Here is a 24969-nt window from a genome sequence, read left to right on the forward strand (position 1 = left end):
CAGAGCGCAGGAGTCTTCCCTCTCCAAATAAGAATTAACATCTGTTACTAAAATTGCGGCTGTTGCTGAGTCTGTGTCGGGAGTAGAGAGCTGTGTAAAGCAAAGCGCTACTGGAGCCCGTCAAGCATAGCCAAACATACACCCACATTCAGCAGGAGAACAGTTCGTTCGTGTGGCTCTGTTCATGTGGCAACATGCAGACTCTCCTCAGCTTAAGAACAAAACAACAACAACAGCAAAGAGCCTGGCTGCTGCATCAGGCCACAGTCCCATCAAGTCCGGCAATCTGCCCTCAGAGTGGCCAGCTAGAGGCCTGAGAGAAGTCTGTAAGCAGGACCTGAGTGTAACAGCAGCTCTCCCCTCCTGCAGTTTCCAGCCACTGCTTTTCAGAAGCATGGACTGCCCCCAACCGTGGAGGGAAAACGTAGGGGCGATGTCAGAGACAAGGAGGAGGAATGGTGGAGACCATCTCCCCATCCTGACCCTTCCAGGGAAGAGGAAGACAGTATAGATTTACAACAGTGGATTGAGGGAGGTCGCAGCTCAGAGGCAGATGAGAGGGAAAGCTGGGAAATCATGGGAGAGCCAGAGCAACATGTTGTCATTAGAAAGCATCCCAGACCTCCATCTCATAGAACCTGGTGAGCCTTAAAAGTAGGAGAGCAAAGAGCTCGAAGAGAGACGGTATGTAGCAGCACCCATAGAGGAGGTGAAGATGATGAATGAGGAAGTGGGAGAGATGGAGGGGTGGAGATTCACTTGACACAACACCATTGTTCAAGAGGTTGGGTTCTATAGCCTCTCTCTGTAAAGACTGAAATAAAAAAGGACTGTAAGAAACTTTTCCTTATCTTTATGCTTTCCTGGGCAACCAGCCGGGAGCTGCTGACAGCATCCTGACAGGCTAGTAGCTACTCGTAACCTCATCCTCTGCAAATTTGTCTAACCTGAATCCCGAAAAGACAAAGGGGTATATGTCCTGTGTTCTCTATTTACTAAGGGCGAGGGTGGGAATGAAGGGTGCATGGCGTCCTTCTCATGACAGCCTCCCCGAGCTGCTTTGCAAGGGTCATTCCAGCCTCACAAAGCGGCTCAGGGCTGGTGACGCTGGGCATGCAATGGGCTCCCTTCACCCTCTGCACCCTGCCCACCCTGGCACAATGAAAGCACGCTCTGCCACTGCTATTTACCAAAGGGCAGATCAGGTTTAAGGTGCTGGTTTTAACCTTTAAAGCCCTATACGGCCTAGGACCCTCATATCTACGGGACTGCCTCTCTTGGTATGTCCCACAGAGGACCTTACGGTCTTCAAATAAAAACATCTTGGAGATCCCAGGCCACAGGGAGGTTAGGCTGGCCTCAACCAGAGCCAGGGCTTTTTTGGCCGTAGCCCCGATCTGGTGGAACGCTTTGTCACAAGGGACTAGGGCCCTGAGGGACTTGACATCTTTTCGCAGGGCCTGCAAGACGGAGCTGTTCCACCAGGCCTTTGGCCAAGGCACAGTCTAACCCCCTCTCTCCTTCTGTAATCATCATAGAACTCTAGCCCAATGGTTGCCATTAATTCGATTCTGAATTGATTTTAGAATGTATTTTAATTAATTGACTGTGATTTTATGTAAACTGTGCTATTTTTACTGTTGTTAGCCGCTCTGAGCCCGGCTTTGGCTGGGGAGGGCGGGATATAAATAAAATATTATTATTATTATTATTATCTTTGGGAAAGGCAGCCTTAATCTCCTAGCACCACAATCTGAATCCTTCTGAGTCTCCCCTCCCCACGCCAGCTACAAGAAAGGAGATTCCGAATAAAACATCAGGAAGAACTTTAATAGAGGAAGAGCTGTTTGACAGAGGGATGGGATCCCACCAAGAGGTGGTGGACTCTCCTTCTATGGAGGTTTTTAAGCAGAGGTTGTTTGGCCATCTGTCATGTATGATCTAGCTGAGACTGCTGCATTGCAGGGGGTTAGACTGGATGACCCTTGGAGCCCCTTCCAACTCTACAATTCTGTGATTCTATATGGTCCAACTATGGCCCAACTAGCTCAGTATTGTCCACACTGACCAGCAGAGACACTCCCAGGTTTTAAGAGAGAGGTCAAATTTGGAGATGCCAGGGATTGAACCGGCAACTCTCTGTGTGCAGAGTGGAGAAGGGACAGAGCAGTCCAGAAAGCAGACCCACATTCTGAGAAATTAAGGCAGAATGAATACAGATAAGAATTTAACAAGTGGTGCCTTACCATACTGTGCATTTAACAAAAAAGAAAGAGAAGGTCAGGTTTAACCTCCAGCATCTCTATAGCTGAAAGAATCGGGGAGCAAGTGGCCTGAAAGCCTCTCCTCTGTCTGAGACTAAAGAGCTGCTGCCAGTCGACCCTACTAAGTAGCCCCTAGATCAGGGTTCAGCAAACTTTTTCAGCAGGGGGCCGGTCCACTGTCCCACAGACCTTGTGGGGGGCCAGACTATATTTTGGGAAAAAATATGAACGAATTCCTATGCACCACAAATAACCAGAGATGCGTTTTAAATAAAAGGACATTCTACTCATGTAAAAACACGCTGATTCCAGGAACGTCTGCAGGCCAGATTTAGAAGGCGATTGGGCCGGATCCTGCCCCCGGGCCTTAGTTTGCCTACCCATACTCTACAGGCCTTGGAAGCTGCCTCCTTACCACTGATTTTCATTGCATTTCTCCTCTGCTCTCGCTTTCTCCTGCTTGCTAAACAGACTGTGCTTTTATCATGTTTGAGTCTAACGTCTTTTGATGGCATTTCTCTGCAACCTTTGGAAAGGTACCAGAAGAGAGGAACCCACATGTGGTATGTTGTGCAGCTTGGAGTTTATATTTAGAGTCTCTCGGTGCCCAGCATGAACCGCTGGAAGTCGCTTTCCTCTGCAGGTAATTTGGATAGATGGGAGCAATCAGGACTGGCGGTTTAGCGTAGCTATGAAATGCCGCATCCACGCTGAGCTTCTAGTACATTAGCAGAGAGAACCCCCCTCCCTCTCCTTTTGCACCAGCAGGGCTATGCAGAACTCTGCATATGAACACCAGAGTCCTGCTGGATCAGAGCGTAAGGTCCATCCAGCCCACAGGTGCTTATGGGAAGCCCCTAACATGGGGGCCTCCAAGGTGGTGTCCCTGGGTACCATGATGCCCTTGAGGTCTTCCCCTGGCACTCACGGAGTTTCTGAGCTGCCCCACGAGATAGTGAAGGTGGTTAGCTTTGCAGCCCTCGAAAAGGACATAGAGTTGAAGGAAGAGGTCGATAGAGGGGCACTCTTTCCCACTTCCTCCTTCAACTCTGTGTGCTTTTCAAGGCTCAGATGAATTTTACTGGATCTGACCACATCAGGCAGGAATCTCTAAAAACACCTACCGGGGAGCCCAATTCCCTTCCTTTGCAAAACTTCCAACAGTGAATGAATAGCACCCCTCCCGGCCTCCCAGTTGTGCCAACGAAAAGATCCTGTGTGTATGTGTTTGAGGTCTGGAAGGTGTGTAAAAAAGGTGTATATGTTTAGAGACCAATTCTGTTTCCCGTGGTGAAGGGACAGCCTTTTCTCCACTGGTGAAAGAATCCCTTTTTGTGGGACATGGGAATAGAAGGATGGGGGGCGGGAAAAGTTTAGCTCTGAGCATTGGGGGACGACTGAGCTGTTTCCCCATTTTGTAACACCTTTGCATGGTTCCCAGTTTGGATCAGCAACCTTTCGTCCTGGCTGCGGTTTCCCATTCCCAGTCTTTATTTTGCCTTCACTGGCCTTACCCTCACCTGCCAACACTCAGTTGCACCCAGCCAAGTTTTGCTCCGAGCTGACCCACTGAAGTTTGGGGGCCTAAGTCAGCTGCGTCTGTTAATTTCAGTGGGCCTGCTCTGAGTAAGGATTAGAAAGCGGCTGCCATTTAACAACCCTGAGGTAGCCCATGTGGGCTTTCTTTCATGATATCACATTAGAGGAGCATCAGTACATTATTGTGGTTGAGGGTGCGTGGAATCTGCAACACAGCCAAAGGGATGAAACAGGGCCCAAATGAGGCAGAGGGCCCACAAGTTACAGAACAGAAAATCACAGAACTGTGACATGGGTGGCGCTGTGGGTTAAACCACAGAGCCTAGGGCTTGCCGATCAGAAGGTTGGCGGTTCGATTCCCTGTGGCGGGGTGAGCTCTCATTGCCCGGTCCCTGCTCCTGCTAACCTAGCAGTTCAAAAGCACATCGAAGTGCAAGTAGATCAATAGGTACTGCTCCGGCGGGAAGGTAAACAGCGTTTCCGTGCGCTGCTCTGGTTCGCCAGAAGTGGCTTAGTCATGCTGGCCACATGACCCGGAAGCTGTACGCCGGCTCCCTCGGCCAATAAAGCAAGATGAGAGCCGCAACCCCAGAGTCGGCCACGACTGGACCTAATGGTCAGGGGTCCCTTTACCTTTACCTAGAGTGGGAAGGGAACGAGACATGTGCTGCTCAAAGCTCACAAATGAGGCGAGTAGCTTGGGCTTAGAGAGGCAGGGCGAATGGAGCGAATGATGCACACTTCATGTCACGACAATATACAGAAGGGAAGTCCAGGTCTTACCTTGGAGGGCTTCTTTGGCTCTAGCGAGCTCCTGCTCTTTCTGCGCCAGCTGGACCTTGAGCTCGGTGGCCGAGAGGATCTCCGTCGACTTGCCGCCGTGGGTCTCCTCCAGGTCTTTCGTTAGCATTTCCTTCATCTGCCGGAGCAAGTGAACCTCCTCTTGAAGCTGGGACACCTCTTCCCGGAGAAGCACTGCGAGGAAAGAGGAACACAATGTCAGGAAGCGAGGGGCTGGCCGCCTCCTTCGGCTCAGGAAGATCTCCGGGGAATCATGAGGGTTAGCGTCGCAGGATCCCAAGTGCCGTTGCAGTTCTGCCGTTGCTGTTTTAAGGAACCACCGCCAACAGCATCAGCTCTGCCATGTAATATAAAACGCTGCAGAGATGAGGAAGCCTGTGGCCTTCGAGATGCTGCTGGGACTACAAATCCCATAGGCCATGCCCATGGGATTTGGAGCTCAACAATGTCTGAGAGCATCAGGGTTCCTATCTGTGGAGCAGAGGTTAGAACAGTGCTTCCCAAACTTGGGTCTCCAGCTGTTTTCGGACTACAATTCCCATCATCCCTGACCACTGGTCTTGGTAGCTAGGGATGATGGCATAGCTGTCAACGTTTCCCCTTTTTAAAGGGAAATTCCCTTATTCCGAATAGGATTCCTCACAAGAAAAGGGAAAAGTTGACAGCTATGGATGATGGGAGTTGTAGTCCCAAAACAGCTGGAGATCCAAGTTTGGAAAACACTGGGTTAGAATGTCAGGGGAACCTGGGTTCAAATCCCTAGTCTGGGTAACCTTGAGCCAGTCACAAACTCCCAGCCTGGCACAAGGTTGTTGTGAAGGGGAAATGGAGGTGGACCACATACAAAGCTGTGAGCCCATTGGAGGGAATGGGATTAAAAATAAAACTGCCAGTCTTTATACAGATCCATTGTGTGACCGCGCTTGAGATGCATTCTGTACAGTTCTGGTTGCTGCATCCTCCAAAGGATATTGTCCAGGACAGGGCAAGCAATGTTACCAAGGTGTGCAGCTGGAATGGGCAGAGAGAATGAATTTGATCTCCCCTCCTCCTGAACAGGTTAGCACAACCACCTTTAATCTGAATGAATGAACAGCCCCTGTACACCACAGTGGGGCTGATTTACTTTTATTGTGTATTTTTAAGCTGCACTTCAGCTGAAAAAAGGGCAGCTTACATAGGAGCCAACTCCTGGGGGCTGAGGTCCATCCCCCACCCCAATAAAATATTTGAGGGAGCTGCCCCCCCCCCGCAAGTTGTTGGGCATTGCCATTCATATGGTGTGTGTGTGCTACATCATATAATCACATATGAAGGGCGGAGCTTACCTTCCCCCCCCCCCCCGTTTTATTCAAGTTGACACCCTTGGCAGCTTCCATAAGTTGGTTTCTGAAGCACAACACAGAAGGAAAGGAAGTTGGGAAGGATGAGGTCTGCAAATTATGGGCAGTATCTTTCTGCTGCGGGCAGGTCACTGGGTTGTGACCTGAGCCACAATCTTCTTCCCTGCCAAACCTGTATTTCCCCTCCATTCTAAACCCTTTATTCTAAGCCGATCTTTTCACTACGTTCTTTGGCAACAGGACAGTGGGAGGGCACGGTTTTGGGAACAACAGCCTGCCCTTCCCAATGGGGACACAAAAGAATGAATAGAACCCGGGCGGTGCAAAAACAAGGTAATTCAGAAGCAAAATGGAGAGGGGTGGGGAAAAGGGTGGTTGCTTTGAGCAGGGTTAATATTATGTTTTTTCAAAGCCAAGCCACATAACCTCAATACTTGTGAGAGCCAGGCAAAGGGAGGATGGCTGGGAAGTCCTTTGGCTCCGGTGGGAAAAGGGAGAGCTACACAAAAGGTTTCATCTTAATTGAGGTTTTTTGCAAGCCTGATCTGGAACCAAAGGACAACCCCATGCCAACCCTGGTAGGCGGGCAGAAAGAACAGAAGATTCTTTCTGTGTGCTTCCTTCTCCAGCTGGCATGGGAAACAGAGTGCACCTGGTCAAATGTGCAAGGCGCTGGATATTCTGTGAGGGCATGCGACAAACACCAGCATCTCCCCAGGGAAATCTTTCTGGTCACCTCGACTCAAAAAGGATGTCGCAGGCTTGGGAAAGTTTCAGCAAAAGGCACCAAAATGAGCAAGGGGATAGGGCGACTCCCCTGTGGGTAAATGTTTGGGACTTTTTAGTTCAGAGAAAAGGCAAGTAAAAGGGGACATGATAGAAGTTTATAATACTATACAGGCCATGGAGAATGCAGACAGAGAAAAGCTTTTCTCTTTCATAAGATTAGAACAGCAAGCTGCAGCTGTTGATGGGCAGCTATATAAATTTAATGCATGGTAAGTAGAGACATCACCTTGCCAACAAAGGTCCGTATAGTAAAAGCTATGGTTTTCCCAGTAGTGATGTATGGAAGTGAGAGCTGGACCATAAAGAAGGCTGATCGCCGAAGAATTGATGCTTTTGAATTATGGTGCTGGAGGAGACTCTTGAGAGTCCCATGGACTGCAAGCAGATCAAACGTATCCATTCTTAAGGAAATCAGCCCTGAGTGCTCACTGGAAGGACAGATCCTGAAGCTGAGGCTCCAATACTTTGGCCACCTCATGAGAAGAGAAGACTCCCTGGAAAAGACCCTGATGTTGGGAAAGATGGAGGGCACAAGGAGAAGGGGACGACAGAGGATGAGATGGTTGGATGGTGTTCTTGAAGCTACCAGCATGAGTTTGATCAAACTGCGGGAGGCAGTGGAGGACAGAAGTGCCTGGCGTGCTCTGGTCCATGGGGTCACGAAGAGTTGGACACGACTAAACAACAATAACCACCACCACCAAAGTGATACTGTTGTTGCCGAACATTTAAGTGCTGTTCAGTATACCCCTTCCTATTGCCATCATTTTCCTAATTTTTGTTTTGCTCTCACCAGCCCTTTCCCTCACTGCCGGTTGTGGACAGTGAAAGCACAGAAGGAAAGTGAGCTTGGTAGCATGAAGTACAGCAGGCATAGGCAAACTCGGCCCTCCAGATGTTTTGGGACTACAACTCCCATCATCCCTAGCTAACAGGACCAGTGGTCAGGGATGATGGGAGTTGTAGTCCCAAAACATCTGGAGGGCCGAGTTTGCCTGTGCCTGAAGTACAGCATCAAAACACTGTGCATATATTCACAATGAATATATACATTTAACTAGAGGTATGCAATTGTGTTTACAGTACAGTGGTACCTCAGGTTAAGTACTTAATTCATTCCGGAGGTCCATTCTTAACCTGAAGCTGTTCTTAACCTGAAGCACCACTTTAGCTAATGGGGCCTCCTGCAGCCGCCGCACCGCCGGAGCACGATTTCTGTTCTCATCCTGAAGCAAAGTTCTTAACCCGAGGTACTATTTCTGGGTTAGCGGAGTCTGTAACCTGAAGCGTATGTAACCTAAAGCATATGTAACCCGAGGTACTGCTGTATATATATCCCTGAAATATGCTCACACGAAGCGAGGTGTGCAGTTTCAGCTCAGCCCTCGCCAACACAGCATGCGGCATCCAGCAGTTCCACCCCAAGGCAAGAGCGCTGCTTTTTGAGGAGAAGAAAGAAAAGGTCTACATTCTCCCCCCAGGGACTTCCTGACATGCATCCCGCCCTCGTTCCAACCCGCATTCCACTTGGCAAGCTCCACCAACCTTCCCAAACTGCAAGTGCGAGCCAAGAATTTGCTGAGGAAACGTCTCTCCGGTTGTCAGCCAAGATACAGAACTCCCCTTTATCATGTGCAACAACCAGCAGAACATCACAGAACATCCTCCCCTCCCACCACCATGGGCTAGAATTTCACGAAACATCCACAGGCTCACATTTGCTCCACATCAACAAAGGCGGGGCTGGGGAAACGGTCCCTGAGATGCAATTGAATTCTGAACTCCCATCAGCTCCAGCCAGCATAGCCAATGCTGGGAGTGGTTATAGTCCAGGAGGGCAGGGGTTACTAATTCTGCAGCAGGGTCCCACTCTCCAGCACCCTGGAGCTGCCCAATCAGCATGAAGGAGCTTTTAAGCCAATGAGAAGCAGTCTTCTTATCCTTTGTGCTGGTTGGAGCTAATCAGAGTGAAAGGAGGCGAGTCAGCCACTGAGGATTGGCTCCTAGGGTCACTCTGGAGAAGGTTGGTGGGTGGAACACTGAGGAGGAAGAGTTCTTTGCTATTATTATTAATTGTTGATTTAATTTGTATACCACCCTTCATCCGAAGATGCCAGGGCGGATCACAACATAAAAACGCAAAACTAGAACACGAAATACATAATGAAACAAAAACAAACCAAGGCTGCAGGTTCAAGCCCCATAAGGGGCAGCTGCATATTCCTGCATTGCGGGGGGGGGGGTGGACTAGATGCCTCTTGGGGTCCCTCCCAACTCTATGATTCCAAGGAATGGGGATCCGCAGCTAAAGGCTTGGTGGCAAGGAACTGCCAGCCAGCCTACTGATGCACTTGGCATCCCCAACAATACGATGAGGCAGGGATGGCCTGCAATGACACTTCCCCAAGTGTGAATCATTCCACATATCAGGTAAGCCGTTTGCCCACTGCGTGGGTGCAGGACAATAATTGGGGGCCATTCGTGGTTTTGCCTGGCTGAATAGCACCTTTGAACTGTGATAATAACAGTTGCCTGCCGAGGAGACCCATAGGTGCTGGTTTGAAGGAAGAGCAAAATCTAGTAAATAATATTAAAACCACCTTGCTGCTTCATGTTCCCATGTCCTATGTGAGCATTTCCCCCTGCCTACCTGGGTCTGTCTCCTCCTCCTCCTCCTCCTCCTCCTCCTCCTCCTCCTCCTCACCTCCCTCCCACCCTTGGCATTAAGCTGGTTTTATCCCAGAAAAATACTGGGCTTCCACTTCCCTTGCAGCGATCAACATTTAATGACTGGCCCTTCCCCTTCCAAAGTTGGAGTGTTTGTGAAGATCCCAGGATATCACTACACAGACATGGCAAGGTGTGTTTACCAGTGGGGAAGCAGCAGCTGGCTATCTCTTTAAACTACTTAACAATGAAAGGCTGTGGGCGCAGAAGTAATTTAGTCATACAGGAGACAAGCGAATGTGGAGCAGACACTGCTTAGGGTCAGAAAAAGGGGGTGGTTAGCATTACTTCCAGGTTGTCTACGCTGCAAACATGTGACACAACCAAAGTGGGAGAATCAAGCGCTTAAAACCTCAAGGATAAAATTGGACACCTGCCTGTTTTCCACTGCATCAGAGGGTTGTTTCCAAAATTAGTCCGACTCGGAGCACTGAAATCAATTTTAATGGGTCTACTCTGGGTAGAGCATAGTTGGCTGCAACCCAGCATGTGGCCCCTGGCAATTGGTTCAAAGGCAGGTGCGTTTTTTTCTGGCTATGCCTTCGAGAGGATGGCAGTGTGGGGTGGGTCCCCCTCTCCTGGCACAGAGTGCCACTTTGGCACAGCTTTGCTTAGCATGTTTTCCCCGGCTGTAATTAGACAGTGGCGAGATTAAAGGATCTGCTTTCATTTGATGCCGAGGGGGAGGCCAGGTCAGAAGATGGATTAGAGATTTCATTTCTTACAGTTTGCTGTTCTCGCTCGCTTTTTATTATTATGATTCCAAGTCCTCAAGGGGGTTTATAGGGATGAGTTCTTAAAAGCCCACGGGGACTCCACGCCTGCTTAATAGGCACGTAAATCCCATTGATTTCAGAAGGTGCCTGAGCAGTACCTTGAACTGCCAGCTGGAAGCAAGAGGATGGCGATATGCGCTTTGCTTCTAGGGTATCTCAGGCTTTGGTAGTGGTGGTATTGCAGATCTCCAGGCCTCTCTATCTGGTCCTGGAAACTCTCTGCAGCCACAACCCTTTTCACAGGCCTGTTTTGTGCCTTCCTTGTGCCTTTTTGCCAGTGGGATGTACCCTTGGACTCTGATAACAACTATTGCCTGTGGTTTGAGTATGGAAAGAAGCCTGCTGAGAAAGGATAAAATTCGCATTTGTTTCTCTGGCCCCACCCAAATTGGCCCCCAAATGCTCCCCACTCCTGGGGGAGAGTCCCAGGGGCCACAGAGAGAGGACTGGGGGCCATATTTTCACTCACAACATGTGTTTCTCCAACTGTAGCTTAATAGTTCTAGAAAACAACTCTCCGGTGCTTTGAAACCTCATGATTTCAAAACCAGTTTTGGCCACCCTACCCCCCTCTTTTTTTAGAGGGGGGCTGCAGAAATGCTGGGCCTGATTCACAAAGAAGGTTTCATGCAGAAGCTGCGCCGAGAGGAACGATAGTTGGGAAAGCACCCCACGGCGAGGATACTTCCACCCTAGAATTTTGGCACCAGATCCATCGCCTTTTCCAATTCCCTCAGGCGGCATCCGTTAAGACGGCATTCTCTGTGGCTTAAGAGTAAACCACATTGGTTACCCAAAAGCTTTCAACAGAGGGCATTACGATTTCAAGATATGGTGGAGTTCCCGTCACAGCAAATAACTTCTGCTGTTAAGGCTGAGCCGAGTGGTTTTGAGGGAACTTCTTTGAGCTGAAAGCCTGTTTGTCTTCCCTGACCTATATGCTGTCAGCTATTTGTCATCCTGGGGGCGGATGTGCTTTTCCCTGGTCATTCTGAGCACCGGAAGGAGGGCAGGAAGCAACGCTGAGTTGGTGACGACACAACGCAGCCAATGAGCTAGGGCTTACCAGGTGATATGTGATGTCAAATCGAGAGTGAGGGTGGCGGCTCCCACCCTCCCTCTGGTGACTTATGGGTGGGTAAACATACATTGTGTGGGATGTGTGGTACCAAGCACCACAAGTAAGCTCTAGCAAGTGGGTCAAACCTCAAAGGGCAACCATGAAACCTCCCAAATTCTTCCCCGTGCTGCATCCTGTAAACAGAGTGGCAATCTGTGGGTCACCATTTAGAATTGCATCCTTAGGCTCAATTCCCCCCCCCCCCCCAAGTGAGGGATGATGATTAAGGACTCAGCTATATTAGTAAAAATAATAACAATAAAGGTGTTTTAAATGGGTTATATGGGTTCTCGAAGCTACAAACATGAGTTTGACCAAGCTGAGGGAGGCCGTGAAAGACAGGAGTGCCTGGCGTGCTCTGGTCCATGGGGTCACGAAGAGTCAGACACGACTAAATGACTAAACAACAACAAAACGGGTTATAACACTGTGACACCATATGGAGCTGTAGAGTTCTGTCTCTGGGCAACAGGATTTCCCTTTATGAGGTTTACAACATGTTTTTCTGAAAAAAAATTTTTTTTAATGTGTCCAGATCCAGCTTAAGTTATTCTAATATTACTTAAGTTTTTAGCCAACTCTTCCTCTCAGGAGTTCAGGTGTACCTAGTTCCCACCATCACCACATCCTTACAAAAACCCTGTGAGGTAAATCAGCTGAAACACAGGACTGAGCCTCTCTGCCTGGGATAATCTGACCATTCTGACCAGTTTACAACACTGGCTCATGTAGGGCTCACTTCCAGAGTTAGAATCTTTTTTAAAAAATGACATTGCATTATTTTTTTTTAACAAAACCACTGCTCCCTGTGCACACAAACCCAGCACACTTGCTATAAATCCACACACTTGCATATTATTAATTGCTGCCCAGAACCCCAACACCTCCCCCCTTCCCCTAATATACGTGAATTTGATTTGAAACGAGCGACGCAGCTATAGAGAATGAACAGTAGCTGCATTTTAAAGAATACAGCACGGCCCAGCTTTCAGGCTCACAGGGCGGAGTGAAATGCCCCATGGCTGCAAGTGATTGTGGACTTAAAAGAATGAGAAATTAAAGGGTTGTGGAGTACAAGAACTCTGGCGCTAAAATTAGATTTTTCACTTCCCCTGGCTAAAGTATTCCCCAGGACCACATGCTAGAAGCTGAGCAGGAAGGCATTTGCTCTGCAGAAAATCTACACGGCTTTCCCCTGGCATTAACCCTGTAATTATGGTTGTCAATTGTGTGAGGACGTCTCTCAGCACTGGAAAACCCATTTAAAAAACTTAGGCCACAATCCTACACCTGAGCAGGGGGGTGGCAAACGTAATATTTCAAATGAAGAAATGTGACTAAAAGCTGAGTGCAGGCAAGCTACTATCACTAAATAATTTGCCTCCAATCTCAGTCCTACAAATTTGTGCATGTCTTTTGTGTTTCTCTCACTTCATGCATGCATTTCCCTGTCATGAGTTCAAATGTTTGTATACGATTCTCATGAACAGTACTATTATTATGGGCGCTTCTTCTCTTAACATGCAATTATATTTTTTTGGTATGCATGTTGCCACCGGAGAACTGCATTGCAAAATTCAGAAAATTGTGAATTTCAAAGGATATAATCTGGCACCCCATCATCACAACATGGCTTTGCAATACAGGCTCTGGACCAGGGGTGCACTTTGAGTTTGCCCTTTTTTCAAAATTATTTACAACAGCACATATTCTGCATCACCCCCCCAAGCAAATGAGCATTACAAGAGAGCCCACATGTGTTTGTGGGATTACAAAGACTTTCTTCCCCCCAAAATTTACTTAGTTTTTTTATATACTGTACTTTTCCGTGTATAAGACTAGGGTTTTTTTTTACTTAAAAATAATGTTAAAAAGGGGGGGGAGGTAGTCTTATACATGGGGGTAATCTCCCCCCATTTTCTTAATTTTGAGTCCCCCCAAATAGGGGGCGACTTATACCCGGGGGCGTGTTATACACGAAAAAATACTATCTATCTATATATACTATATATATAAATACTATATATATATATAGAGAGAGAGAGAGAGAGAGAGTAACTGGTCCTTTTTAAAAAAGTGTAAGCAATCTCCATTCTCAATGTTCTGTTTCCCCCGCTGTAATCAATGGCTGAAGCCACGGTGCCCTCTGAGAGCAGATCTCACCCCTGCTTCTATCAGGTCAAGAAAGGTGGAACAATCAGTTGGAGGAAACCACAATTAGGGCTTTAACTTCAGAAATCCCACAAGGAGGGCCTGGAGGTGGCAGTCCTCTCCTGCTTGTGGCTACCAACACTTAGCATTCAGAGGACTACTTTACACAACTAACCCATTCCCTCGGTTCTGCACCACTTCCTTATTGGTTACGTAGGTGGAATTCTTTTTCCGAAACGCACATTGAAGACTTATGAAATACTCCGCAGGAATGAAAGAGCTTGCAACAAAGGAATGGGCTCTCTAATTCGTGAAAAATTAACGAAGCAAGACGACGCCTCAAATTTCATCCCTACTAGGTAATTCTATTCCCTGGATTTAATGACCCGCCCCTACTATATGTATTACTTTAATTTTGGCAAGGGCCGTACCTCAGTGTCAGAGCATCTACTATGAGTGCACAAGATCTCATATTCATTCCTGCACATATCTAGGTAGGGTTTGGACAGATTCTTGCCTGAAACTCTGGAGAGCTCCTGTAAGTCAGTGTAGGCAGCAATGAGCTAGATCAGGGCTTCCCAAACTTGGGTCTCCAGCTGTTTTTGGACCACAACTTCCCATCACCCTTAGCTTGAAGGAGCAGTGGTCAGGGATGATGGGACCTGTAGTCCAAAGAAACCCCACTCTGGGAAACACTGAGGTAGATGAACCAAAGGCCTGACTTCGCAGAAGGCAGTTTCCTATGTTCCCAACAGCAAATAGACCTTTATCTTCTCCCTCCTGCCTGAGTTCACGCGTCACAACCTGACACGTTAAGAGGAAAAACCAGGCAAAACAGTGCACCGAACTCAGTGCCGGATTTATGTATAAGCCTAGGACTTGCTGATCAGAAGGTCGGCGGTTCGAATCCCTGTGACGGGGTGAGCTCCCATTGCTTGGTCCCTGCTCCTGCCAACCTAGCAGTGCGAAAGCACATCAAAGTGCAAGTAGATAAATAGGTACCACTTCAGCGGGAAGGTAAATGGCGTTTCCGTGCGCTGCTCTGGTTCGCCAGAAGCGGCTTAGTCATGCTGGCCACATGACCCGGAAGCTGTACGCCGGCTTCCTCGGCCAATAAAGCGAGATGAGCACCGCAACTCCAGAGTCGGTCACGACTGGACCTAATAGTCAGGGGTCCTTTAAACAAGCTATAGCTTAGTGCCCCACTCTCTTGGGGGCCCCCAAAAAAAATTAAAGGAGAAAAAAACCTGGATGTACATTTTCAAAATACAAGATAAAAAACAAACACACAGCAACAGTGTTTTGTGTAGGCTCCTATGATGTAAGTAATGGGCCCTGCCTGCTAGCCTGCTCCCTAAAATATCACTGGTTTGCTCATTTCTATATATAGGGTGCCTACATTCTGCATGTGCAAATCACTTTAGATACCTACTAGGTCCATAAATTACCATATAGTATATATTCAACAGCGACAATTTGTTGTTGACAAAGGACAGCTGGACATATAAAGGGCCCATTACCTGATGAGTAGCTTAGGGCCTCATCAAACCTAAATCTGGCCCTGACCAAACGTGATGAAAAATGACGACTCTGCCTGGCAGCAGCTGTCCAGGGTTTGGACATCCCTGAGCCCTAGGGATGCCACTGGGGATTGCGCCCAGACCCTTCTGCTTGCATGGCATGTGATCTACTGCCGAGCCACAGCCCACATTCCAGCAAAGCTCTTGGTGCTCAGCTCATGTCACATCAGAGCTGGATGGACTCAAGAAAACAAGCAGATGAAGCAAATTGTAGAGTTGAAAGGGAGCCCCGTGGGTCATCTAGTGCAATGCAGGAATCTCAATTAAAGCACCCATGACAGATGGTTATCCAATCTCTGCTTAAAAACTTCCAAGGAAGGAGGGACTTTGTTTCACTGCCAAACAACTCTTACCACCATAAAGTTCTTCCTGATGTTTAGTCGGAATCTCCTTTCTTGTATCTTGAATCCATTGGTTTGGGTCCTACCCTCCAGAGCTGGAGAAAACAGGCTTGCTCCATCCTCCGTGTGACAGCCTTTGAGATATTTAAAGATGGCTATCATAGCTCCTCTCAGTCTCTTCTGTACCGGGCTAAACATCCCCAGCTTCCTCAACTGTTCCTCATAAGGTTTGGTTTCCAGAACCTTTATCAGCTTGGTTGTCCTCCTCTGCAAATGTTCCAGCTTGTCAACATCCTTCTTAAATTGTGGCGCCCAGAACGGGACACATCACTCCAGATGTGGTCCGACCAAGGAAGAATAGAGTGGTACTATCACTTCTCTTGATCTGAACACTGTGCTTCTGTTGATGCAGCCTGGTACAGTGGTACCTTGGGTTACAGACGCTTCAGGTTACAGACTCTGCTAACCCAGAAATAGTACCTCGGGTTAAGAACTTTGCTTCAGGATGAGAACAGAAATCGTGTGGTGGCGGCGCGGCAGCGGCAGGAGGCCCCATTAGCTAAAGTGGTACCTCAGGTTAAGAACAGGTTCAGGTTAAGAACGGACCTCCGGAACGAATTAAGTTCTTAACCTGAGGTACCACTGTATAGCATTAACTTCTTTCTTTCTTTTTTTCGCAGCTGCATCGCTGTTAAGCTTGTGGTCTACTGAGACCCCTAGATCCTTTTCACATGTACTACTGGCAAGCCAGGTTTCGCCACCTTGGATCTCTATGGGATGTAATTCTGAGAAAACACACATAGGGACTGGGCTGCCGTTCTGGCTGAGTGATGGATCTGGACTCAGAGCTGCCCAACCCAAGGCCTTTGTCCTAATCCCCTTTAAAATAAAACAAATTTCTCTAAACATTTGTCAGTCCTCCTTTCCCATACATACCATAAACTTGGGGCCCTTTTAAGATTTTTTAAATTTATTTTTTAGTTTTCAGAAAATAAGGGCTTTTGGGTTACCCGAGCTTTTTCAAGGCTGCTTCTATTTTTGTCTTTTTAACAGCTACAGAGATTTGATCACCTCTTTGAAGTTCTGCGGACCAAAGATTGAAAACTGAACGGATTAAATTTTAACAAGATGTAAGCACAAACAGACTTTCCTGGCCTGCACTTCAGCCAAAAACTACAAGCCTGGAAGCCAGAAAGATGTTCACTGCACAGAGGCAGATGTATAGGTATGTGCAGAATTTGGCCCCTCTGCGGCCAAAGTTTCCCCAGAAGTTATTAGTCTACATCATTAACTGAGAGGATCCCTATGAAACATGATGACAAAGAATGAATTGCCATGGCCGAATTCTAATATTTCATTTCGCTGCATTCTTTGCCTTCTTCATTTCTCCTGCTCTCCATTAAAAATCAACGGAGGATGGTCCCTTCGGGTGGGAATCACCAACCCAGCACCTGAGAAGGTTTTCACTGGCCTCTGAACAGGAATGCGAGATCCTGAGCTTTCACAGTTTTTTGAAGCAAGTCTTTGATTCCTGCACTGCAGGGTATTTGACAAGATGACCCAGGTGGAAGTCTGACACACTAACCCAGGCATAGGCAAACTCGGCCCTCCAGATGTTTGGAACTACAACTCCCATGATCCCTAGCTAGCAGGACCAGTGGTCAGGGATGATGGGAATTGTAGTCCCAAAACATCTGGAGGGCCGAGTTTGCCTATGCCTGCTCTAACCACTGCTCTAACCACTGCCTCTCTATAACAGGAAGCAGGGGCATAGTACTGGGGTGCCAGAGGGCCTTAGCCCGGGCACAGATTTTTCAGGTGGCAGGAAGCAGGCACCCCCCACAGGCACTCCCAGTGCAGCTTGTCCCGATGCCCTTCTCCTGGCATTGGAGGAACCAATGGTCATAGAGGGGAGCACCGGGCAGGGCCATGCTGGAGGCCCCAGAGTGGGTGCGCCTGGTTCGCACCCACCAAATACCGTGTCGGCTGGTCGGGTTCTCCCTTGCATAGCAGGCAGGTAGTGCCACATGGCCCTGCTTGGCTCCAACATGCAGTGGAATTGTTTTGGTGGTGTTGACAGTAAGGGCTGAGGTGCCATGGCAGGCTCCTTCACCCTCTGGGTGCATGCACACCCCTTTGCCACGCGTGTGCCCGCCCCGGGCGGCATACACTCAAGCAACACTGCCGATAGGAAGGGACCTCTGTGGTTCTCTCCCCTTCTCCAGCCACAGCTGCACCAAGAAATAATAAACACCTCCTTCGCATTCTTCAAATATTTTGCTTATGAAGGCTGGAAAGGACGCACTTTTTGGTTTTTTTGAAAAATGCAATAAAAATGTCTCTTATGAGGAACCTCTGCGCTTTGGAGGGGGTGGGGTGTGTGTGTGGGGGGGGGGGGGTTGGGACCTGACTAACACCCAACAAGGTCCTTGCCAACTAACGACACCATCCGTGCTCAGCCAGCGACTGATGCACCCGTATGCCAGCCGTAAAGCCTGCCAGTCAAATGTTACATGCTTGGGTGGAGAGATTGGCTCCCAAAACTTTCCAGCAATCTGGGATTTGTGTGCGTTGCTGTGGGTTTCTCTCCCCCCCCCCCCCGCTTTCAGATGAAAGCTTCACCAGCAGCAACCATCTTTCAAATCCAAACACGCTGCAATCGGAGCTCTCATCTGGAAGCTGATCCTGGAATCCATGCCAAGTCGCAGAGGGAGGGGAAGCAGAACGTTTGCACATTTTCCCACGCTACGGATACAGAAGAACTGCCAGGCATCCGCGGCCTCTTAGAAATCCCCCACCAGGCAGGGCAAAGTGTGCCCTGCCGTGGTGGGAAGGGACTCGCTTTCAGCATGTGGCAAGGATGCAGCTGAAAACACCACAAGCCCCCTTATGCCAGGGGCAGATGGTTCTGCATAGACGGAGGCAGACTGGCCCATCTCCAGGTCAGAGGAGGCTGTTGGCATCGTGCCCCCTTCTACATCTCTCTCCTCCCCAGCCATGGAGCACGGAAGATGGAATTACAGGCTCTGCATGCCAATGACCCTGAGTTTGAATTTAGGGAGAGTTGCTGCAACAGCTCACAACCACAACACAAAACCGTAACACTAGTCGGCGCAGGCCAGGGATGCCAGAGTTTAGCATCAGAAAGGGAAACGGGAGAAGAAATTGCCGCAATTTGTACGTTCATCCAAGGTCAGGAACAGAAACTGTGCAAGCAAAGATGAGCAGAGTTCACTATAGTTAAGTAAAGGGTAAAGGGACCCTTGACCATTAGGTCCAGTTGTGGCCAACTCTGGGGTTGTGGCGCTCATCTCGCTTTATTGGCCGAGGGAGCAGGCGTACAGCTTCCGGGTCAGGTGGCCAGCATGACTAAGCCACTTCTGGCGAACCAGAGCAGCGCACGGAAACGCCGTTTACCTTCCCGCCAGAGTGGTACCTATTTATCTACTTGCGCTTTGACTTGCTTTTGAACTGCTAGGTTGGCAGGAGCAGGGACCGAGCAATGGGAGCTCACCCCGTCGCGGGGATTCGAGCCGCCGACCTTCTGATCGGCAAGTCCTAGGCTCTGTGGTTTAATCCAATCCCTTCACTATGGTTACTTTTTATTTATTTATTTTAAAAAATAATTCTTTGCAAACATTGTGTAATTCATTCTGTTGTTTTCTGCATTGTTTTGGTATTTTCCTTCCATGGAAATGCACTGACATTAACTGCATAATTAGTTTCGGCCATAGCAAATAACAAGAGGAAGAACGTAGGTATCTGTGGAAGCCGAACTGCAGAGGAACGGAAGCAGTGCAGATTGTGGTGAGCACAGACCAAAGACCAAAGGTGGTGGAACTTCTTAGCTCCTCAGTGCTCTGCAGCAAATGTTCCAGGGTGGCAAATGCTCTGGCAAGAAAGTGGGTGAGGCCCAAACTCCTCCTCTCTCTCATACACACATGCAGGCAGACAAACAGATGCACAAGTGCTCACGCATACGCATACACACAAACAAAAGACACACTCACAGCCCTGGTCATCTCCTGATCCATGCAGCAAAGAAGCTGGAAGTATTTTCTATACCCCACCCACGAAACATTTCATCAACATTTCTTCTCCCCTTTTTTTGGATAATTTTCAAATGCAATTTATTTTCTCATTAAATGACAGGAAAGAGTAACAAAAAAAGAGATTTCCTGCACAGAACTGGAAGATGTTGCTCTCAAGATATTGCTCTCCATCACAGAGCTTGTCGAGATTGTGAAAGCAGACAGGTGGCAGGAATAATTCAGCCTTCAATAGATTGTGGCTGGGTCAGGATTCATTGATCAAAAAGGATGCCCCCACCCCATCAATGGTTTCAGTTGCTTCCCTCCCCAAAATTCCCCCTCACCCTCTGCCTCGGAGGTTTCACTTATCTGTCACAAAGCTCATTTTAGCAGAGAAGTCACAGCCCCAGCCTCCCCTCTGAGTCACAGCTGAACAGGAGGACAAGAGACAACAGACTTTCCTTCCTCTTCCATACTTCTGGGCTCATTTTATAAAGGAACAGGATTGCATAAAATAAAAATAAAAATGTAACAACCATAATAAAGGAGAAAGATAAACACCGGAAGAGGATAAAACACTGATTCAACGATCTGTGCAAGAAATCAAGGCTCAGATATTGACAAAAAGCACCCGTACAGGGAGGGAGAGAACTATTTATGCCTGAAGGAAAGGTAGAATATATATTTAGTAGTAGTAAATAATAATAATAATAATAATAATAATAATAATAATAATAATAATTTATTATTAACCACCCAGAACAGAATGAGCCAACTGCAGTTCACACTGTCTACTTTGAAAATGCCCCCCCCTCTTGCCTGTTTGTCAGGTGCACAGCTTATCTTTGCTGAAATATGTTACTGGCTATAGTGACTCAAGGTCAACGTGAGCAGCCAGGTAAACACTCGCGCCAGCCAGCTTTAGTAAATCATCATCTGTCCCCGTACTCTGACTTCATACTGCCAACAGAGATGCATTCCAGAAACAGCTACACTTCACTCCCTTCCTTCAAAGGGCCTGTTGTCGCAATCACCATTAAGAGGATGAGAAACAAAGTCCTTTCTGGGATTAAAACCAGAGGCATTCTTCTTTCTCCAGTGGTGGCCCGTCCTGTTTTGCCACCTGAGGTGAGACAAGAATGGGCCGTCCCCTGTGAGAGGGGGGCATTCTGCAAGGCCTTGCTGCTCATCTTCCCTGCCCCAGGGGTGAGGGAGATGAGTGACAATGCTGCATAATGGAACACACCCAGAGAAAGGGGGGCGTTCCATCAGTGGCTGAAGTGACAGGGCGAGAGGGGTGTCACCTCTCTTGAGCTTCCCCCACCTGAGATGGCTGCTTCCCTCTGCCTCATGGGTGGGACAGCTCTCTCTCCCTCATCCTTCCAGGCACCGTGGGCTGGAGACAGCCTCAGATGATGGGTGGGGGAATGCGATCAGGGGCCCTCTCTCTCCCATTCCTCCCTTTGAAATGATGGTCCTTTATCTTCACACTGGACTGGACATATAGATGATGCTTTCAAACAGAGGGCTATCCTCTGCAAAAGTAGGGCAGATGGCAACTGTAGCCAAGCCTCTCCAGGGATGGACAGTTCCCAGCACCCCCCCCCCATACTGAGGGAGTGGTACGTGCCTGATGATACCGACCTCTCACATCAGCCCAACAACCTTCCATTTCCTCATAGAAGTTGGACTTCAAACATCAGGAACATACAAAGAGCTTGCTGGATCAGGCCAATGGCCCATCTAGTCTATGGTTACCACAAATTTTTAAATGAATCTGGGGACACTTTTTTTCTTTTTGAAACTGAGTAGCAACAGGGAGTCAGTAATGGGGATGGTGAGGCAAAAGATCCTGGGCCCAAGCACACATGCATATTGTATAAAGGTGCAAAGCCCTTCTTTCGCACCCTGTGAAACACAAATGCACAGAGTTTAAAAAAAGTGAGCCTCCCCTGATCAGTCAAAACAAAGGGGGCAGGAGATCTGTACCGCTGGACGTCCCTGGTTCCCCTTCAGCAGTGGCAGCGGCAGTCTGCAGCCCAGGGCCAGCCTGGTAGCGCAGTTGGCTCTGGCTGGCTTCAGGAGCTGCTTGCTGCCGTGGTGCCCGCCAGTTTGACTCACAGAAGTCCCCATATGATGTGTCTTGTGCGCAACACCTCATATGGGGACTTCCGGTGATGAAAAATGGCAGGCGGCACAGCAGCGAGCAGCAAGCAGCTCCTAAAGCCAGCCAGAGCCAACTGCGCTACTAGGCTGGCTCCGGGCTGCTGAGGCTGCCGCTGCCACGTTTCCTGGGGACAGAGTTGCAAATCTGGGGACATTCCAGGGACGCAATATGTCAGATCTGCAAATCCGGGGACTGTCCCCGGGGATGTCTGGTAACCCTAATCTGGTCCTTTTTTCACAGTGGCCACCCCAGACGCCCCAAGGGAAAGTCCACAAGCAAGACCCAAACACAAGAGCACCCCCCTTTCCTGAAGTTTCTGGTAACTGGCATTCAGAAAAGCATTCCTGCCTCCGACTGTGGAGGCAGAGCACTGCCATCATGGCAAGTAGCCATCGAAAGAATGGTTACTTATAGAACATGCCAGATGTTTTCCCCTCCCCGGAGCAGTTGGAATGCTTGTGAATACTGGGTGCCACCACGCCAGCTCAGCCAATCACTGTCAGAGGCTACATCACCCACAACTGCAATACAAGAAAGACTTTGAGTGCCAAGGGCAGTTTTGGGTGAAACCAATGTCCTCCCTTGAGAAAAGGCATCAGATTCCCTCTGCTGAAAGAAGCAACATTGCCTTCTCATTTCTTGGTCCCTAAACTGGCAACCAGGGAAGGCAATTGAAAGCCAAGCCCCCCCCCCCGTTAAATATGCAAACCAGCAGCTACAGAAAGCAGTTTGTGTGTGCATGTTGATCTATTATCATTTCATTAGGCTAAAGGTCACCATCTTTTTTTTACTTTCCATTTGGAAACCCATAAAAGCTGTAAAAGACACTGTCAAGTAACCCCCCCCAAAAAACCCCTCCTTTACATCTGCAAGCAATTTGCCAGGATGCAGAGCTTGATGTTTACAGAAGACCGAGATTCTGTTGCCGAGCGATTTGCAGAAAGAAAAAGAAAAAAGTAGATATAAAAAAAAATGTGGGATGAAGAGATGGAAATGCAACACTTTACGACCTAATTGAAAACTTCAGAGGCAATGATTAAGGCAGTTTCTCCGTTCTGTTGAAGTTGTTACTTTATACGACAGCCAAGTACATTTGGGAGAGAGACAGAGAGAGAGGAGAAGGACACGTCAGAGAACAGATCCAAACAAGAGAGGCCCTGGATTCCAAACAAAGGAAGTCAGAACATCGGTCCAGCTAGCTCAAGACTGTCATCACTGACCAGGATACCAGAAAAGGGACATTCCTGGGCTACCTGGAGATTTACTCAGAGAGGAGATGATCACAGGTTGCACTGCTGACCTCTATCTCCAATGGTGCACAGCGCTGCAAGTTACCCAAAGCAGAGCAAAGGAGCAGGGAGTTTGCCACAGAGGTGGTGCCAATCTGCCATTCCCGCCAGTGTGCCTAGGCCACACCAAGTTCCCAGCTTTCTTGCCCCACTCTTTCTCCTTCTTGGTAACCAGCAGAGATGCACAGCATTGGGAGGGCAGGCTAGCCACGCAGTCTCACCCTGCGGGCCGCTACTGTTAACACAAGGTTAGAAGGGCTAAGAAGACTCATTGTGGTCTAGTAACTTGTACTATCTCCCTAAGGAGGCCACTGTCTATCAGAGCACGCCCTTTCTCTTTGACCCAGCGTGCTTGCTGGTAAATTCACACGCGGGAATGAAAATTGCAGCAAGGCAGGGACTTCCGTTGGAGAACAATTACACGGTGTTATAAAAAGTTACGACCGTTTCCATATGAATGTAATGTCGGCTGTATATATGTGATCTGCTCCCTGTAAAGTAAGCAGAAGCTGTTGTACAGTTAGATCAAATGGCCCAGGTGGATCTGCAGGTCTGATCCTTGCCTGGATCCCCGGAGAGCCACTGCCAGTTAGTGCAGACAATATGAAGCAAGATGGACAATATAAGGCAGTTTCTTATGCCCCCCCCCCCATGGCTGCTACTTGTAGTAGGAAAATTAAGCATCCAAGGACTTTAACACATTTTAAGGTACATAATGTAAGGTAACGCTGGATGGGCAAGAACTGAGCAGCAGCAGGAGAAAATTAAGAACAGAAAGGAAACTGAGAAAGAAAATGACTCGGAGGCTACGGACGGGTCTATCCTGCTCCCAAGCAGTGCTGTTATTGAAAAGGTATGACAAGGTTAATTGCTGGAAAACAGCTTGAGGTATCTTTGCGTTACACCAAGGAAGCAAAACACACACACACAACTGGAGGTAATTAACCAGGCAATGAGCACATCTTTCAGAGGAACCAGAGAGACTAGGAAGTACTTTGCAAAGGAGGCTGAGAAGGGAACGGGGCAGGGATTTTATTTTGTTTTTGTGGTGGTGGTGAGGTCATAAGTAGAGATCCTTGAGGATTTGTTTTGTTTTGCAGAGAACATAACATACTCAAATAATCCCACACCGGGGCTCAGAGCAGAAAGTAGATCTGTCTACCAGATCAGTTGCTGGGGAGAAACTTCTTGTGAATTTCCCACCAGCAACTGGTTGGCCATCGTGAGAATGGGATGCTGAACTAGGTGGACTAAGGGATGCAGGAGGAATCCTTTTTAAACATATTTAGACACAGGATCTGGTAGTTCTGACCTATTCGAGCTTTGCCCCCATTAGACCACCTATTGCACAGGGTGACTCCTTAGGTCTGTGCTGTCTGTGCATTGTAACTTTTTTTTTTTAAAAAAAAGCCCAACTAATTATATATAACCTAATTATGTATAACATAAAATAGTCAACATCCGGTACTACATTTCTGCAGCCTGATTTTGTATGTATGGACACATAAATATTTTTGCACAGTTGTATCTGTTTATGTGCTGGTTACTTTACACACACACACACACACAGTACTTTTCTGTGTAAAGTCTAGGTTTTATTACTGTAAAATAATGCTAAAAGTGGGGGACGGGGGGGTCATCTTATACACGGGGCCATCTCCCCCCATTTTCTTAAATTGGAGTCCCCAAAAATAGGGGGCGTCTTATTCACGGGGGTGTGTTATACACAGAAAAATACGGTATTTCTGTGTCGCTGTGTCATAAAGATACATCACATCGGTTTACAACCATATAAAAACCATGAAACCAAACAATAAAATCATAAAAAGTTGAAAGCAAAAAGAAATTAAAAAACACACACATCAGCAAACCAGTATTATTTTAAGGATTGTACTGCAATAATTGTTTGTATTTTTAGAAACAACTCTCTTCTTTTTCAGAAGAGAGAAAAAATTCAGGCAGTGGGGGGAGGGGAAGAATCTCAACATTGAGAACCCATTCCTTTGGTCTGAGCCAACACACAAACATGAATGCACACATGCTGGCTCTGA

The 24969-nt window shown here is 48.0% G+C and overlaps 1 protein-coding gene across 2 annotated transcripts in view; it reads right to left on the minus strand.

The window, feature by feature from the left end:
• The window catches only part of KAZN (kazrin, periplakin interacting protein), a 223311-nt gene that overhangs the window by 49182 nt on the left and 149160 nt on the right, over positions 1–24969 (minus strand). For both annotated transcript variants that reach the window (XM_081016197.1, XM_081016198.1), the window contains exon 2: positions 4587–4778. In XM_081016197.1, coding sequence (XP_080872323.1) covers positions 4587–4778 — 192 coding nt within the window. The remainder of the gene's footprint in view (positions 1–4586; positions 4779–24969) is intronic.

This window comes from Podarcis pityusensis (assembly GCF_964106645.2).
Source record: "Podarcis pityusensis genome assembly, chromosome: 8".
Classification (NCBI taxonomy): Eukaryota; Metazoa; Chordata; class Lepidosauria; order Squamata; family Lacertidae; genus Podarcis; species Podarcis pityusensis.